General features: G+C 45.3%; 1 protein-coding gene across 5 annotated transcripts in view; it reads left to right on the forward strand.

Moving 5' to 3' along the window:
- Window positions 1-420: 420 nt before the first annotated feature.
- RGS7 (regulator of G protein signaling 7) overlaps window positions 421-18,313 on the forward strand; it is a 156,604-nt gene continuing 138,711 nt past the window's right edge. For 2 of the 5 annotated variants that reach the window (XM_081905835.1, XM_081905836.1), the window contains exons 1-2: window positions 422-749; window positions 1,874-2,000. In XM_081905835.1, coding sequence (XP_081761961.1) covers window positions 1,923-2,000 — 78 coding nt within the window. In that variant the 5' untranslated portion in view covers window positions 422-749; window positions 1,874-1,922. Of the gene's footprint in view, window positions 750-896; window positions 1,080-1,873; window positions 2,001-18,313 lie in introns of those variants that run through there. The other 3 variants (XM_081905833.1, XM_081905837.1, XM_081905834.1) reach the window with 3 other exon arrangements.

Raw genomic sequence — 18,313 nt, forward strand, 5'->3', positions numbered from 1 at the left:
GCTTAGTGGGGCTGCTGCAGCCACAGGAAAAGGGAGTGCCTCTGGGCATGCACAGAATGTCAACAACAACAAAAGGCGAGATGTCCTCCCCCCCACACACATTTCGGGGACTGCGGAAGGGCTTTCTGAAGAAAAGGCATCGGAGTCGTGCCTTGAAGTTTCAGCAGCCCGAGGAGCGCACGCCACGGAAGCAAAGCGACCTCCTTTCCCACTGCAGCGCCTTCGCAGCGCCTTGGGCTGCTTTAAAATCACGCAGGCAATTCTATGCCCCCCCCCCACGCCCCGTTCTCCGGGTCCTCATCCTGCCGAAGTCCCCGTCAAGGTTATTGCCCGACCCGCGGGCAATTGCAGGCGCTAGTAGGCGCTCAGTGAGCGCGCGCGCGCGCTTCCCGCTGGGGAGAGAGAGGCGCGCAGCCGCTGCTGGCGAAGCAGCTTGTGCGGCGGCCGAGCAGCAGCAGCACCATTGACGTTCCATTCCCCCACGTGACCGGCGGCCTCGCTCCATTCCAGGGAGGGAGCCTGGCTGCTGCTGCTGCTGCAGAAGCTCTGGGGGAGCCGTAAGCTGTGGAGCAGCGCTGGCGGCCCCAGCCCCCCGGAGCAGCCGCGCCGCCCGCCTTGTTTGTGTGATGAACGAGCCTGGCTCTTGGCCGTCCGCTGCCGGCTGACAGAGACCGCCTCGGGGGCCAGGCAGGCAGGCGACGAGGAGAGAGGCGCCGCCGCCGCCTCCGCGTGTGACCTTGGCCCAGGAGGTAAAGAGCCCAAGGCGGCGGCCAGCGAGGGAATGTGGGGGGCTGTGTGCGCGCGCGCGCGCGCGCGCCCGCGTTGTGTGTAGAGCCGGGCGCGGGGGGCGCGGGAGGCGCTGTCCGCGGTGCTGAAATCACGCGCCCAGCCGCGGCTCCTCACTGCAGGGCAAAACAAGCCCGCCTGCCATTTGCAGCCATCCGCCCGCCGGCGGGGAAAGGCAGGGGCGCCCGAGCCGGGCTGGCGCCGAGGCCGGAGGGCTGAAGGCGGAACAGACCTTTTTATTTTTATTCAAATCTCTGCCATCTTTGAACGGGGGTCGCATTCTTCCACGCAGAGTGAGCCACCGCGCGCTCTTCTCGCCGCTGTAGCATTGTAGAGTGGCGAGGGACCCCCCAGGGTCATCTAGTCCGACCCGCTGCAATGCAGGGATGGGTTTCCCGTTGGAGACTCGAACCCACGACCCTGAGATTCAGAGTCTCGTGCTCTACCAGCTGAGCTCTCCCTCCAGTCCAGCAACTGTTTCATGGGGGGGGGGGAGTAGGCACCGGAAGGATCCTGCTGGGGGGAGAGAGATGCGCGCACGGCGGGGGGGGGGATGTTCAACGAGCAGACACGTGTGTGTGTGTGCCCGCCTGCGTGTCGCAGAGGGAACGGTACTGGGCTGCCTGGTTTGCGTTTAATGAGGCACAGAAGGAGCTTCGCCTCCGAGCGAGCAATTAGGAAGGGCTGCAGCCGGAGGCTGTTCACTCCTTGACTCCCGGAGCAAAAGGTGGCGGCCAAGTGGCCTGCTTTAGACGGGAGTCGAGGGACCGGCGCTCGCTAGAAGGGTGCCTGCATCGCGTTGGTGCTACTTAGCACACTGCTGTAGCCTTTCGAAAAAATAAAAATACTCTAAACAGCATTGGAAAAGTGTAGGGTTGCCTTATTTATAGGCAGAGGGGGAAAGGATGAACTGGGTGGCCAAGGGGAAACGGCTACTTTCCCTCAAGGCAGCAACTGGGGCAAGGTCACAGGGGTGAGTGAACGTGGCACTTGGAAGTACTCTGTTGGGAAGTCAGAGCTCTTAATCGTCAGCATCCGGAGGGGACCCGCCAAAATCTCTGATTGAGATCACTTTCATTTTCAACAGAGGCAAATTGCACTGCAGAAGACTTGCCAGCAGACCAAACCATTCAGACATGGCACAAGGAAATAATTATGGACAGAGCAGCAACGGGGTGGCTGATGAATCCCCAAATATGTTGGTGTACAGAAAGGTAGGAAGCTTTAAAATATATATGTGTGTGTAGAAAGAGAGAGAAAGAGACTTGGAGTTTTTTTTTTGTATATATATATATATATATATATATATAGGCATGCTTTTGCTCTTGATTCCACCCCCCCCAATGAAATTGGTATAATATAGTGTGAGAGCAAAGCCATGTTGTGTAACAATCACTTGATAGCAGTTTTTCAAGTGTAGCTGCTTAACCGTTTGACATCAAGTTTATTCCAGTGTTGTTTACAGTGAAAAGAGCTTGTTGTATATAGTGGAAAGAGTTATGTGGAAACCCATGATCCCACTCACTCATCATCCATTTTAATGCTATGCAATGACAACAGTTTGTTGTGGAAGCTTATAAATAATTTGAATATGTGAAAGTGCTCAAGATTACAAAAAATATACTTATCCTTGCAGATTGGATTCATTTTGCTAGAAATACTGAAATATCTCTCCAGTTTTAGGTTATTTTTTAATTTGTAGACTTTAGACATATTGCATGGGAAGAACTTCCAGAGCGGTTGTCGTATTAGTTTCTTGAAGTCAAAAGAGCAAGATCTCACCGCACCTTATATAGCATTTAAAATATTAAGTCTTTTATTTAAAAAAAAAAATCGTAATACATTTCTGATGCAAAAAACAAAAAGACTAAAAGAGGAAACACCTGTGGTATGTAGCTAGTTATTATTATTGTATATCTAAGGCTGTAATCCTGAAGCCACTCACCAGGAAGTAAATTTCATTGAACATACTTCTGAGTAATCCTGTGTAGGATTGCACTGCTAGGCCGTATTTTAATGTCTTCAGTACACCCAGCTCTGTCTTATTCCCAGGTATAGGTTATAGCAGATTCTGTGACCACAGGCCAGCAATTTACATTTCTCCCAACATGGGTGCCTGACATAACTTTCCTATTCAAGCTGAGGGGGCATAGCATCAATGAAAGACAGCTTAAATTCATTAAATTATCTGCTTTTTGAATACTGCACCTGATACTGGTTACAATCTTTATAAATGAAAATGTCCATGCATAGTTATAGTCAGTGGTTTGTTTTTTTTAATGTTTAGGGGTACTCTCATTTTGACTCAAGAAAATCACCATTTTATAGTTCAAATTGGTAAAAATAAATACAGTAAATGGACAAAAGTACAAAGACTCACAAAATGTTTAGAGGTATGTGCCCCCCTGTGTCCCCCCAGAAAAAACCCCACTGGTTATAGTTCACAAGTAGGTATGGAAACACAGGCAAAATATTATCCAACATTGCTTGGTTCCAAATTTGTAAAGCAACACTGAATGTACACAGGGTGTATGGTGGGTACAAGCAGAGCATTATTTCATTTCTGAAACACTCAAAAGATTAAACAGCAAAAGAGCATGGCAAAATGAAGGTTTAGAAGCAATTTTGCCTTAAGAACATAAGAAGAGCCCTGCTGGATTAGACCAAAGCCCCATCTAGTCCAGCATTCTGTTCTTGCAATAAACAGCAAGATGCCTATGGGAAGCCTACTGGGGAGCAGGAGACTCCCCAGCTGTGCCCCCACTGATATTCAGAGGTGCATTACCTCCAATCCCCATCTGAGCTGATAGTCATTACTACAACTTGTAGTAGCAACTGCCCTAGTTTTAACTATGGACTGTGTGAAGAGGTAGTTAACTTTTGTCTGCCTTGAATTTTCCACCATTCAGTTTCGCTGGATGGCCCTGGGTTTTCAGATTATGAGTGAGAGAGAAACTTTTCTCTCTTCACTTTCTCCATGCTGTGTATAATTCAACACACTACTGTCACATCTTCCCATAGTCATATTCCCCTCCCCAAACCCCACACCCCTAAAAAGCCTCAAATGTTGTAACCTTTTTCATAGAGGAGGTCCTGCAACCCCTCAACCATTTTTGTTGCCCTTTTCTAATCTTCTCCAACTCCTTTTCAAGGTGTTGTGACCAAAACTGTACACAGTATTCCAAGTGTGGTTCCATCATTAATTTCTATAATGACATTATGAAATTAGGAGCTTTCTTTTCAGTTCCTTGCCTAATGATTCCTAGCCTAGGGTTCACTTTTATTCACAGCTGCCACACACTGGGTCTACACCTTCATCAGTCTATCCACGCAGAGGCCCTGAGGTCTCATTCTCAGTCATTCACTGCTAGCTCAAGCCCCCTTAGTGTATGTTAGATTAGGATTTTTGTCCCATTGATGAGCATCCCTTTACACTTGCTTACATTGAATTACATTTGCAAGTTTAATTTTTAAGAGATCCCTTTTTGTTTTATTGACCATGAACAGTTTAGTATCATCAGCAAACCTGGCCATCTCACTGCTCACCCCTAACCCTAGTTCAGATGTGCACAGGTTAAAATGCAAAGGTCCAAATACTGATCCTTGGGAGACTCCACTTTCTATCTCCCTCCGCCGGGAGAGCTGTCCATTTTTTCTTGCTCTCTGCTTCCATTCCTTAGTCAGCTACAGATCCACAAGAGGAGCTGTTTTCTTATATCACGACTGCTAAGATTACTGATGAGTCTTTGCTGAGAGATTTTATCAAAAGCTTTTTGAAAGTCTAAGTACACAGTGTCCATTATGCTGCATGACTTTAAAGCTAGGTGCTTTGTGACAATATTTTTTCCTTATACCGCTACATTTTTGCATACGTTTGGCTCTGCTTCATTGTTGAATCTCTTCCAGAAATGTCTGATGTATTGGAAAGCACAATTATACAGTTCATTTGATAGTTTTCTGGTATGATTTCCAAGAATACACAGCTAACACCAGTGTTTTGATGTAACCTTTCACTTCCCTCTGCAATTGCCATTTAATTCCTGTAGATAGAAGGAATTCTTTTTAGAAATACCTCATGAGGTGCCTGAATATTTGTGGTGATAAGAAGGTCTCTGTAAAGGTTTGATGGTTTCATTTATGTTTTAAAAGCACATAGTTTATGACAAAGTACAAATATGATATTGCTGTTGGTAATGATAAGATGAAGCGAAGAATATAAGAGAAGAGAGTTGGAGTCAATCTACTTATTCTGCAGAATGAACTAAACTGAACCACAAGTGGGAAGGTCATGTGCTTGAATGCTCCCTCTTATTTTTTAAGTACCCTCTTATAAAGCAAATAGAAAAGATTCCCACTTTTGTGTAGCCATCTCTCTGATGTCCTAGTTCACAGGATGGAGAGAGCTTGTTACATGGGGGCAACATTCAAGATCACGGTCCCCCCACCCCACCAACATGCTGTCCAAATTTCTACCATCTTATTCTGTGTACGGTGTAGAATAGCTCCTAAAGGACAAACAATTGCATTCTCTCTGTATTTTTGAAAGGTTACAAAATGCTTATTTTAATAATCTCAGCTGTGTGTTGCATCTTGTAACTGCAAGGAAAGCCTCCTTTGGTTTCAATAGTTTAACAAAAAATGTGCACACCTTATAATTTATCATTGTGCTTAGTGAGAAATATACATTTTTGCGGGATCACACTCTGTATTTAAAAATGACTATTTATTAATTTAAAAATAATTCTACCCCACCTTGTTTTCAAAGGAAATTTAAGGTGGCCAACAGATGAGCATGAGGGAGGTGGTGGTACAATTTTTTTAAAAAAATCCAAACTAAATCCAGTGCAATAAACCATGAATTAAGAAATCCACCAGTCAGTTAAAATAAACAGAGCCTAAGCCAGCACAAAGTTCTTTAATCATCCAAAAGCCTTGTTAATAAAACATGCCTATTTGAGATGCCTGAAAGAATACAATGAAGAGTCCTGAGACATCTTGATTGGCAGAAGGGCTTCCATGGGTGGGCACCCCAGCGGAAGTAGTGCGAAGTCTAGTGGACACCAAACACACCTCGTGAGGTGAGGGAAAAGGCAAGAGGAGGTTTCCAGTGATGGTAGTCCTTTCCTTTGTAGAAAAATAGCAAGGGGCACAGTTGGAATGACCCCCCAGTATCACCCTAAATGTCCAAAACCAGTGGGCACACCTGCACTTCTCTTAGGTATCTCTTGGATGTTGCAGAGAGCAGTTCTAGCCCTGGGCCTGTAGCTGGGGGTGAATGGGATGGGACTGAGCACTGTTTGATTCCTGCTCCATGAACACAAAGAGCTGGCCAGCGTCACTTTGGAGCCCCATGTTCTAAGAATTTAGACTGGAATTTTTTTTAAGTACCTAGACAAGAAGATGAAAACACGCACTAGCATGGTTTCTATGAGCAACTCTCTCAGCTACCCCTTCATAACGTGTTGACAGCTATGTATGGGTTTACATGAGTTCCTCATTCCCAGTGTGATGTTATTTGGGCTAAAAACCAACAACCATATGTCAGTCAATCGTTATGAAATTTCTTCCAAGCTGTTTCCTTCCTTTATCTGCCCGCTTCCTGCCTGCATCTGAGTTCTTAAGTGAAAACCCTCACTTTGGAAAATGGCACATTGCATAGACTTTTCTTCCAGATTTGAAAATACTTGCATGCCAGGATACTTGTGCCTTGAGGGTAAGCTTTGTCTTTTAATAGAATGCCAGCTGCATCACTCTTTTAAGATGCCATCCTCATTATAAAATAACAAAAAAAATCACCACGTAGTTGTTTTAGGAGAAAACATATGTTCTCTGCTTGCAGTTTGTGACTGGTATGAACAAAATTTTAGAAGTATTTATTTAGTGTTTCAATTTTTTAAAAAAAATCCCCCCCACTCCCTGTCAGTAACAGGGAAGAATGTATCTGGATTACTGTAAGACTTTTGTTTAATTGCTTCCAGGCAAATCTTTATTGCATTTTATTCTCTAGCGTTGGTTTAAAGTAGCATGTCAAAAATTATGAACTCTGGCTTTATAGCTTTGTCTATCAGCTATTCAAGTTTCTCCAATCAAGCTTCTTCAACCTTATCAATTGCAGGATGATGACTCCTTAATGGTAGCATTGTTAATTTTGACCTTGGTTCACAGTGTTTGTTGCTGCCACTCAATACTTGGGCCACAAAACAGCAAAGAACAAGGCACATTTAAATCGACAGAAATCAGCAGGCCCAAGCACACTTTTATATCACTGCTAAGAGTCTGAATTACAATGGCCAAATGTTTTCATATGTGCAGAGCCAACGCTAGACTGCATGTGTCTCTATATATGAATGGTGTTTGAAATCTGCTGATCTTTCCTCTGTGATAGCACCAGTGGGCTATTTAAGCCCATTGAAGCCAGGGTGGGATCAGAATTACTTCAACCTATAGAAATGTGGGGCTCAGAGCAGGAACTGTGTGAGTCTGGCTTGAGTTCCCTGCTTCCTTTGCCACCAGGACATATAAGGGAAGTGTTAGTGATTTGATGTGGGTCACTAGTGTTACAGTCTATAATGCTTCTGGTTCTGGGAATACCAGGTCTTCAATCACAGGAGTCAATCCTGGGAACAGTCATAGCTCAGTGGTAGAGTATATGCTCACATGCAAAATGTTCAGCTCCTCATATCTCAGCCAAAATTTTTGTTTGAACCCTTGGAGAGCTACTGCCCGTCAGTGTTGACTATACTGAGCTAGTTGTACCAAAGTTCTGAGTCAGGAGAAGGCAACTTCCTGTGTCTCTAAGGGGCACAACATTCTCAGTTCAGCTGCACTCCTTTTGTTTGAGCATCCCATCACAGATGCCAGGCTACGCTGCTTGTCTGCTGCAGCTGCTTACTAGCCTTGCACCTGGATGTCTGATATTCTAGCGTATCCCCCCCCCCCAATTTTTACTTTCTTATGTGCTTCTTATTGGGCACTTGCATATGGTATCCCTCTGGTTATTGTTTCAGTTCCTGCTGTGCTGACTCAAGTATTTTGTGTATGAAGAAAGCAGGAGGTGAGCCCAATTTTTTGGCAGCTGCTAATCTATGCCATCCCTGGTCAGCCAAAGATTGGCATTCTTGACTGAAGGAGATCTTCTTTATTTAAGAAATCAATGCAAGTTGCAAGTTAGCTTAATGAAGGTATAGTGCAATGGCTGAGGAAACCTGAATGTGTTTACTGAACTTTCAGAATGGATATAAATCTAGATTTTCCGTATTCAGCATCAACCCAACCATCTTCATGGTGAGTGTTATTCGTAGCTGATTAAATTAGTGGGAAATTAGGTCAATGCTAAGTTAAAAGAAAACAAACTTATGTTCCCAGTCAGTAGCTTAGGGGAATTTTTAAAAATGTTTATTTGTGTGTGTTTTTTTTAAAAAAAAAATACTGCCCTTTGATTTTTTAAAAAATCAGGGTTGTTTACAATACATCATCAAACAAAAGAAAACAACAAGAGAAGAACAGTTGACAGGCAGTGATAAAAACAGAAATAAAACAACAGAAATAAAAATATATAGGAAATACTTCAAAGTCTGGTAGAAGAAAATCTCTTGGCTGGTGCCTCACTGGCTGTGAGTTGTATTGAATGCTGAGTGAGCAAAGGCTTTCCCTTCCTTTTCTTTGCTTGTGCAGCCCTTAAGTATGTTCCTGAGGGGTCCCCCAGATCTCTGGAGCAGATTTTGAGGGTGCAAAGGAGGCTGCAGGGGAGAGAAACAGGAAGTTCCATCACATAAGTAGAAGTCTATTGTGTAAGCAGAACTGCAGTGTTAAGTATAAGCCAGTATTTTAGGTGTCAGGTGAACCTTCCTGAGGGTGGAACATCCTTTCCCCTTGAGACCTGCTCTGTTCGGTGGTGCAGTAGGCAATTTTAGACCTTGGGCTTGCTAGTCTTTCTCTCCTTTTAGATGGCAACAGCAATGAGTATTATGTCAGTTGTCAAAGCACCCAACCAGCATTTCTCCTCTACCCAATGCCCACTGCTAATTCATACTTCTCAATTGCTTCTGCATTCCTGATATGCTAGAGCAAAAAGAACAACCACAAAACAGTTTGCCAGCCCCGATTAAAAATAAATAAAAATACTCTGAGCATGTTAAACTCACTCAGTTCACGGCACCATTAGTGGCTGTAGGAATAAAATAAAGTTTGCTTCTGATACCTTCATGCAACAATTTTGGGAATAAGCTTCTCTGGGAATGAGACCATTTTGTTTCAGAAAAGAATATGCATATTTCAAAAGTAAAAAATATAAAATGAACATTTGTTCATGTTCCTGGTCACCTGAGTTTGATTTTTTTTAAAAAAAGAAATAATAAGAAAGAAAAGATGTGGTTGCCACCAGTATTAGCCTCAGTGGGCCCCAGGATGTCCATGCCAACCCAGGTACAGATCTCAGTCCTGTTTGCCACTGCCCACACACTCTGGACAGTCATTTGGGGGCCCTTTAGATTGTGGGGCCCTATACAAGGGCCCCTGTGGTTCAGCCATAGCTGCAACACTGGTGTCATGCGCAGGAAAACAAAATCAATGGACTTTGCCTAGTTCTGCCTAGTTGCGGCCTACAGCTTTGTAGTATTTCAAGGGCAATGACTGGAAATAGTGTTATCACAGATGGCTTTCCGCCTCCATGGTTGAATGATAGCAATGGCCTGCTCCTAGGAGCTATTAAAAATGGCGAAGTGTGTCAGATCACTTGGAAAGAATACTCTAACATGTGCAATGTTATGACTTGGGCAGCTCGACTCATGAAAGGAGCCAATCCAATACACTGCACAGCCCAGCAATGTAGGCCAGTGCTCTGGTACCAGCAAGTGGCACAGCAATAAGTAGACTAGATGGTGGTAGATGGTGGATGAGAGCAGAAGGTGAGAATGGCTCATCTGTGCCAACTGGTGGCTTTTGACTGCAAGAGCATTGGCACTGGGGCTCTGATTGCATTTGACAGCAAGTAATTTCGTTGTCCCCGAGAGGGGGCAATGACAATAAAGATGATGATGATGATGATGATTACTTGTAGCCATTTAAACATAAGCAACTGCATGCACAATCAAGTTTATACATAGCTAATATTTATAATGGCAGAGGTGTAATTTTGGTATTATGGTATTATTTCATAGTGACTTTGATATGGAGAAGCAGTTTCTGGGTGCTGTGCAATTGTATCTTATAATTTCATATGGTTAACATGTTACAGCTAGTGTAATAAGTTACTTACCCAAATTGTTATTTGTATAAGTGTATATTTTTTTAAGGTGGAGTGAGGTTCATGCCATGGAAGCATTGACGATCTTGGTAATTGATTATTGCTGTTGTTACTATTAGTTAGATTAACTGTCCCAAGGAGTGCTACAATGATTTAAAACTACAATGTTAAAAATACAGTAAAGGTAAAGGGACCCCTGACCATTAGGTCCAGTCGTGACCAACTCTGGGGTTGCGGCGCTCATCTCGCTTTATTGGGCAAGGGAGCCGGCGTACAGCTTCCGGGTCATGTGGCCAGCATGACTAAGCTGCTTCTGGCGAACCAGAGCAGCACATGGAAACGCCGTTTGCCTTCCCACTGAAGCAGTACCTATTTATCTACTTGCACTTTGATGTGCTTTCGAACTGCTAGGTTGGCAGGAGCAGGGACCAAGCAACGGGAGCTCACCCTGTCACGGGGATTCGAACCACCAACCTTCTGATTGGCAAGTCCTAGGCTCTGTAGTTTAACCCACAGCGCTACCCGCATCCCAAAAATACAGTACTGTATAGTTACTCTGCAGTCTGCAGTTATTCATTCATTTCACTGCAACTTGAATTATGTAGCATTCTTTGTGTTCTACTGGATTTTTTCCATTCTATACACACACATCATGTGATAAACCTCTATATTCCAATGTGTCATCTAAAGTATCAAGGACTTTGCGCACCTCCTGAGAAAGCAATGTCTTGGGTATTTCTTTTCATTCCACATTCCTAGCATAACCCTTTACCCACAAAGGTCCTTGAGGCAGAACTGGCTAGCTCTTTTACAATGTATGTGCAGAGTCATTGGGGAGATGAATCTAGTCTGAAAACAAACAAGCAAACGGATTGGCCATATAGACCATTGACATTTTAGATGGTGATTATCTCACTATAGTACTGTGCAAAAACAGTATCTCTGAAATGAGTACAGATCTCAGATTCACATAAAAACCTAAGGCTTTGCTCTTAGGCTCTGTCTTCTGCATACAGTGTGATCCCACTACTGCTGTAGAAAGCAGTGCACACACAGTGTTAGCCGCAATTCATATCTCTCCTGTGTTGCTATTATTATTAGTTTATTTAATTTATATACCACCCTTCATCAAGAGAACAAAGGGTGGTTTATAACACAAAATGCATAATAAAATAATAGTAATAGGGGGGTGGAGACAGTCCCCCCCCCCAGAGCAATTTCAAACTGAACTGAGAAAAAGAATGACCTAGCTGCACTTTACACTGGTAATAAGTACTCAGCCTTAGTCGCTTGCAACAATCCAGTTAGGTGGCCACAGATGCTGTCCCTCAGAATTTCTCCTCTGTTAACATTTCAATCAGCCAAAGACCTGGTTGAAGAGAAACATTTTTGCTTGGCACCTAAAGGTGTATGATGAAGGCGCCAGCCAAACCTCTCTGGGGAGAGCATTCCACAAGGATGCATAAGGTATGACATTTCTGGGCTTTAGGAACCTAAACCCCAAATGCATTCCTTTTGATTTTCCCCTAGCACTAGGCTGAAGACAGGAATCCTTGGCAGTAGAGAATGGAAAGTTCCCAAGCAGCTGTACAGCATAGCTGTAGGCATGTCAGGAAGTTTAGCTTGGCTAGTGGCAACCTATTGTGATTTTATTTGGGGCAAACCCTTATTGAAAAAGAGGCTCCACCAATAAGGAAAAGTCTCCACCACCATTCCTTAGAGATCCTTCATATAGGAGCAGATAGAGAGAATTATCTGTAAAGTGCTGGTGGAATAAAACCGTTTATAAGTCAATGTTTAATTTTATAGATCCTATGAGGAGGAGGCAACTGTAAGTTAGAAATCTGCCATGTTAACTGTACATTTGTTTGATCTATTGTCCTCTCAAAATGACTGCTTGCCTCTCCATCTAAAGTGTAAATCAGGTATAATAGAAAACCTAGCAATCTAGTATCTTAGCAAGTTCCTCCAGTTGTTCCACAAATAGCTCACAAATTTATTCTTCCATATATATCACTCTGAGAACTTTTCAGTCCCTAGTGTGGTTATATTGGCATGCTTCCATGGTTAGCTAATATTTTTAGACTGAAATATATATATAGGATTCCCCTCTTCAGAAAGGTTATGCCTTCTTATCAACAAAATAATCTTGGAATGTGGAGAGAAGCCAAGTGTGTTCAGATGAGGGGATGTAGTTCTTGCCATTATAATGATATCTGTAGTCCTGTGGACTTTGGTCTTCCTTTTAAGGATAGTTTTGAGTGACTATTGTCTAAATATGAAAGAATTCTAAAACAGTGATCCACTGTTTCCAACACATTAAAGACAATCCCTGCCCCCATTCGGGGTATCAGTTGGTATTGTTTGAGGGGTTTGATGGCAAAAATATGTTAGGAAGCATCCACAACTTTCCATCTCATATGCAATTTTGTATGTATTTATGTAGTGTATATATTTGTAGCCAACAGTATGATTTTTAGCAGAAATTTTACTTGTGGAAGGGAGGTGGAGCCAGGGGTCAATAGGGAAAAGATAAGCAACAGTGTGGACACAGAGGCTTGGTTGGTACCTAGGCTTGGTTACAGGACAGCAAAGGAGCTTGTGGTTAGACTAAAGACATTACTGAAAAGGTTTTCTTTGAGGAGTGAGGATTGTGGCATCATGCAGTTTGTTCTGGAGGATGGAGTTGGAAGGACAGAGTCTTATGATGAAGCAGGAGACTTTCAGATAGCTAAAGGTGGCGGAACTGGAGGTGCAAAGTTCATAGGTGGGTATGTTATTAGGGTTTAAAGGTAGAGATATAAGCAGGGGAGGCTATAGAGACCATTGAAAGTAAGAATAAGGAACTGAAGGGCATAAGAAGAGCCTTGCTGGATCAAACCAAAGGCTCATCTAGTTAAGCATGCTGTTCTCACAGTGGCCAACCAGGGGTCTTTGGGAAGCTAACAAGCATGACTTGAGCACATTCACACTCTCCCCACTTTTGATTTCCAGCAACTGGTTTTCAGAAGGTAGAGCATAGCTGTTATGGCTAAGTAGACTTCACCTCCTTGAATTTGTCTAATCCTCTTTGAAAGCCATCCAAGTTGGTGCCCATCTCTGCATCTTGTAGGAGCAAATATGTGTTTCTTTTTAGCTTTATGGAACATACCTTTGTATGTGATAACATGGACAGAATCTAATTTATCACAGAGCCTGTGATAACATGGACAGAATCTAATTTGCATATATGAAATGACTGGCAAACTCTCAGAACTGACTCCATTGGAAAGTACTGTATTTACATCATGTAAGACAAAATGAACGTGGTTTGAGGCCCATATAGTTGTGATGGCCTTTTAATGCATATAATCCATTACTTCATCATGAGTCATCATTAATAACCAAGATTCATTCTGTTATATTGTAAATGAAGTCTTCCTTTCCAGGCCCAGGACTTTGGTTTAATGTGAGGCTGAGTTAATTCATTTTGCCTAGTGTGGTTGATGCTGCTTCATGAGGCAGAAATTAAAATGATCCAAGTGTATAAAATTTATTGTGATCTAAAATGTATTTCTTCCTCATAAGAATATTCATTTGGCAAACCCAGGTTCCTTGTATGCTGATGGTTAATGAGTCACAATTAGCCATAATTTAATCATCATGAAAATAAATGTATGCTTTATAGTGCATTTGCATTTATAATGAAGTCTGTATCCCAGCCAGAGTGATTGTTATCGTGAAGTATGCCATTCATGAGTTAAATTCTATCCTGATTGTATTTTTTTCTCTCATATAAACCACGCTATTATTCCTGGAACTTGTAGATTTAATTTTCAGCAATAAAACATCTGAAATAGTAGATGTAGAATTTAACCAGATATTATCGCTTGTGCAGCTGGTGTATATATGTGTGATGGGACGATGAGCTGCTTGTGCGTAAAATGCAAGTCCCTCAGAGTTTGATCAGGTTTTCAAACCTCTGCCTGTGACGGAGCCCCTCCAGCATGGCTGCGTCAATCACTAGTAGAATCCGAAAGTGGCTGCTTTCGGAAACGTTTCCAACATAAAAGCTCCTTAACGGAAACACGTCGTCTGGCCTCTCGGCGTGACAGTTTCTGTCGAGGTGTGGGTGTCCCTATAGGAGGTCCTGAGACCTCCCCACTGGTTTCGCTTGAAGCGTCTCTGAGCCATCCCTCCGACTCACTTTCCCTTGGAGTTCTTGCTCGCCCTCTACTGGTTCCCTCTTCCGCTGCTACTGCTCTCTCAACCTCAGGGAGCCTTTGCACCTGCGGCGCTTTAGATGTCAGTTCCCTGACATCCACCTCCCCTCCAGGGCCCCCTTCACCCCCTCCCGTCTCCTCTCCTACTGGCGGTGAGGAGGTAAAACCCCTGAAAGAACCTCCCTCATCTTCCGACGTCGCGAACACTTCCTTCCACTTGTTGCTGTTCCTACTCTCTAGGTACTCTTCGTCATCAGAGTCCACTCCATCTTCCAACTCCGACTCCGTGAACCCTTCCATTTCCTCTTCCTCATCGGTGGTGCCGAAATACTCCCTCCTAAACCTTGCTATAGGCTGAGGTTTCCTCGGGAACCTTTGGTGGAACGTTTCTGTTAAAACCTCGTCATTGACTTCCTCTGCACTTACCCAGGTGTTTTCTGACTCCGGTTCCCCTTCCCACGCCACCAAATACTCCACCTGATTACCCTTCCACCTGGAATCGAGGATTTCCGCTACATGGTTGCGGCGTTCCCTCTCTTCCAAGGCTGGTCCCCTGACGTGCTCCCCTTCACGTCCCCCCCTGTATGGTGACAGTAACGACCTGTGGAACACTGGGTGCAATTTCATGTGGTTGGGTAATCGGAGTTTGAAAGCTACCGGATTGACCTGCTGAATCACCTCAAAGGGTCCCAATCTTCTGGGCCTCAGTTTCTTACAACCCCCTTTGAACGGCAACCCTTGGGTTGACAACCACACTTGATCCCCCACCCTTATGGTTTCACCTTCCCTTCTGTTCTTGTCTGCCTGCTTCTTATATTGTGCCTTGGCCCTTTCTAAGTTGAGCTGGAGCTGCTGATGGATGGCTTCCATCTCTTCTACAAAATGTTCAGCCGCTGGAACGCTCCATCTCTCCCCTCCTTCCCCTGGAAATGCCCTGGGGTGACACCCGTAATTAGCCAAAAAGGGACTCATCCCTGTGGACACATTCTCCGCATTATTGTAGGCAAATTCTGCCAACGCCAACTTTTCGACCCAATCGTTCTCTCTGTCATTGACATAACACCTAAGATATTGTTGAAGAATGCCATTTGCCCTTTCCGCCTGCCCGTTGGTTTCAGGGTGCCGGGCAGTTGAAAAATTAACTTCCACGTGTAGCAAGCTCATGAGCTTCCTCCAGAACCTGGAAGTAAATTGTTTGCCTCGATCTGAGATCACCCTCGAGGGAGCCCCGTGCAACCTAAAGATATGTTCCACAAACAACTTCGCCGTTTCTTCCGCTGTGACTGCATGTGAGCATGCTACAAAATGGCACATCTTAGTTAACAGGTCTACTACTACCATGATGGCTGTTTTCCCCTTGGACCTTGGCAGATCCGTCATAAAATCTATTGATATCGCTTCCCAAGGCCGTTCTGGTGTGGGTAAAGGTTCTAATAACCCTGCCGGCGCCCTTCTTTCCCCTTTGGCTCGCTGACATTGGTCACACCCTCTTACATACTCCCTTACATCTTCCCTCACCTTAGGCCACCAAAATTCCCTGGTAACCAACCACATGGTTTTGTGTTGCCCAAAATGTCCCGCCGTGGGGCTATCATGCAACTGCTTGAGTACTCTCCCCCTCAATTCACCTTCGGGTATATACAGTGCCCCTTTGTAATACAATGCCCCATTTCTTTCCTCAAAACCTCCGGGGCTCTCGCCCTCCCCCCTGAGACCTCTGAGCTTATCCTGGGCATATTCATCATTTTCCGTTTCCTCCACCAGTTCCCGTTGCCCCACCAGCGCCGCCCCACACACCCAGCGGTCCTCCGGGATGACATGTCTCTCTTCGATCACCTCCTCCCCTTCCCAATATTCTGGTTTGCGTGAGAGCGCATCCGCCCTGACGTTTTCTGGGCCTGGCACATAACAAATCTCAAAGTTAAATTTGGAGAATTCCTGTGCCCATCTCACTTGTCGTTGGTTGAGCACTCGAGCTGTTCTCCAATACTCTAAATTTTTGTGGTCGGTGCACACTTGCACCTTGTGTTGTGCCCCAATTAATAAATGTCTCCACCTCCGGAATGCTTCGTGAATGGCAAGTAGTTCCCTGTCATACACCGTGTAATTCCTCTCGGACTTATTCAGTTTCCGCGAGAAGAATGCACACGGTCTCCACTCCGACGCACTCCTCCCCGGTTGAAGAAGGACCGCCCCTATAGCCCGGTCGGATGCATCTGTTTCCACTCTCATGGGTTTTTGTAAATCCACATGCAGAAGTTGTTCTTCCGAGGCGAAAGCCCTTTTCAGTTCTTCAAAGGCTCGATCCGCCTCCACCGTCCAAACAAATTTCTTCTTGCTGCTGAGGCAGTCGGTGATGGGCGCCGTCAAGTGGGCAAAGTTCTTGATGAACTTCCGATAAAAGTTCCCAAACCCCAAGAATCTTTGCACGTCCTTCTTGGTCTTCGGTGTCTTCCATTCCAGTACCGCTTGAACCTTGCCTGGATCCATGGCCAATCCCTTGTCTGACAAGCGGTACCCCAGGAATTCCACCTCCTTGGTATGAAACTGGCACTTCTCCAGTTTCACCCACAGCTGGTTGGCTTGTAGCCTGCCCAACACTTCTCGAACGTCCCTCACATGCTGTTCCTCATCTTCCGAATACACCAACACGTCGTCTAAAAAGGCCACACAGTTCTTGTAGAGCAAAGGTCCCAGAACGTGGTTTATAAAAGCTTGAAAACAGGCGGAGCCCCCTTGTAGACCGAAGGGCATAACGAGGTATTCAAAGGCTCCCAAAGGGGTAAACATGGTGGTCTTCCATTCATCTCCCTTCCTTATGCGTATCAGATTGTACGCCCCCCGCAGGTCCAGTTTTGTAAAAATCTTTCCCTTCCTTACTCTGGTCAAAATGTCGTCAATTCGGGGCATATGGAAAGCCAGGGGCTCCGACACTGCATTGAGGCCCCTAAAGTCACACACCAGTCTCGGTTTGTCTGTGTTCTTTTTGTCCACAAAAAACACTGGGCTGCCCCCCACCGCTCGGGACTCTCTGATGAAACCTCGCTTCAAGTTTTTGTCAATGAACTCCCTCAGCTCCTGCATCTCCCTGTCTGACATGGCGTACAGCTTGCCTACTGGGAGTTGGGCCCCTGGGAGTAGGTTGATTTGACAGTCAAAGGGTCTATGCGGTGGCAGTTTGTCTGCTTCCCTTTCGCTGAATACGTTGCTCAGATCTGCGTATTGCGGGGGCACCTTCCCTTTGCCCATCACTTCCATCCCCGCTAGGGTGACTCTGTCTCCTCCCGAGACCTTCCCCTCCTTGCAGTGTTCTAGGCAATGCGCTGACCCAAAGGAGACCACCCTCTGATGCCAGCCCACTAGCGGATCGTGTAGCGCCAGCCAGCTCATCCCCAAAATGATGGGCGCTCCTCCCAGGATGGCCACATTAAACGCTATCTGTTCGGTGTGCCTTGCCACTCTCATTATCATCGGGACAGTCTGTTGGCTAACTTCTCCCCCCAACAGCTCTCTGCCGTCAATCGTAGTCACCTGCAAGGGGTTACTTAAAGGGATGGTCTGTATCTGGTGCTCAGCTGCAAACTCCTTACTCATGAAATTACAGGAGCTGCCTGAATCCAAAAGCGCCTTGACCTTTAGTGGGTGTCCGTTTGGCAGTTCTAGTAACACCTCTATCACTAAAGCAGGTCTGGGAGGTTCTGGCATGGGCACTTTCATTGCTCTTTGGCCTGGCTGCTGTGCCCCGACGGTGGCAGCCAGGCGTTGGCTTTTACTTGCTCCTTGCTTTCCTCTTCCTTTCCCCCAACAGCTCCTGCCATCCCTTGCCATTCCTTTCTTTGTGGGCAGACTCTGGCAAAGTGCCCTGGCTGTTGGCAGAGATAACATCTCTTGGCGCTCTTTCCCTCCTTCTTCCGCCCTTCACTGGGATTTGAAACTGCGCGCGCCCGCGCTGTTCCAACTTCCATCGGCTCTGCCGGCGGGAAAGATGGCTCTGGAATGTCTGGAATGCGGAACTCCCTCCAACGGTCTCCTTTCCCTTCCCGCCTTTCCAAAGCCCTCGCCTCCTGGCGCGCTCCTATGG

This window comes from Podarcis melisellensis, assembly GCF_964234715.1.
Source record: "Podarcis melisellensis genome assembly, chromosome: 3".
Classification (NCBI taxonomy): Eukaryota; Metazoa; Chordata; class Lepidosauria; order Squamata; family Lacertidae; genus Podarcis; species Podarcis melisellensis.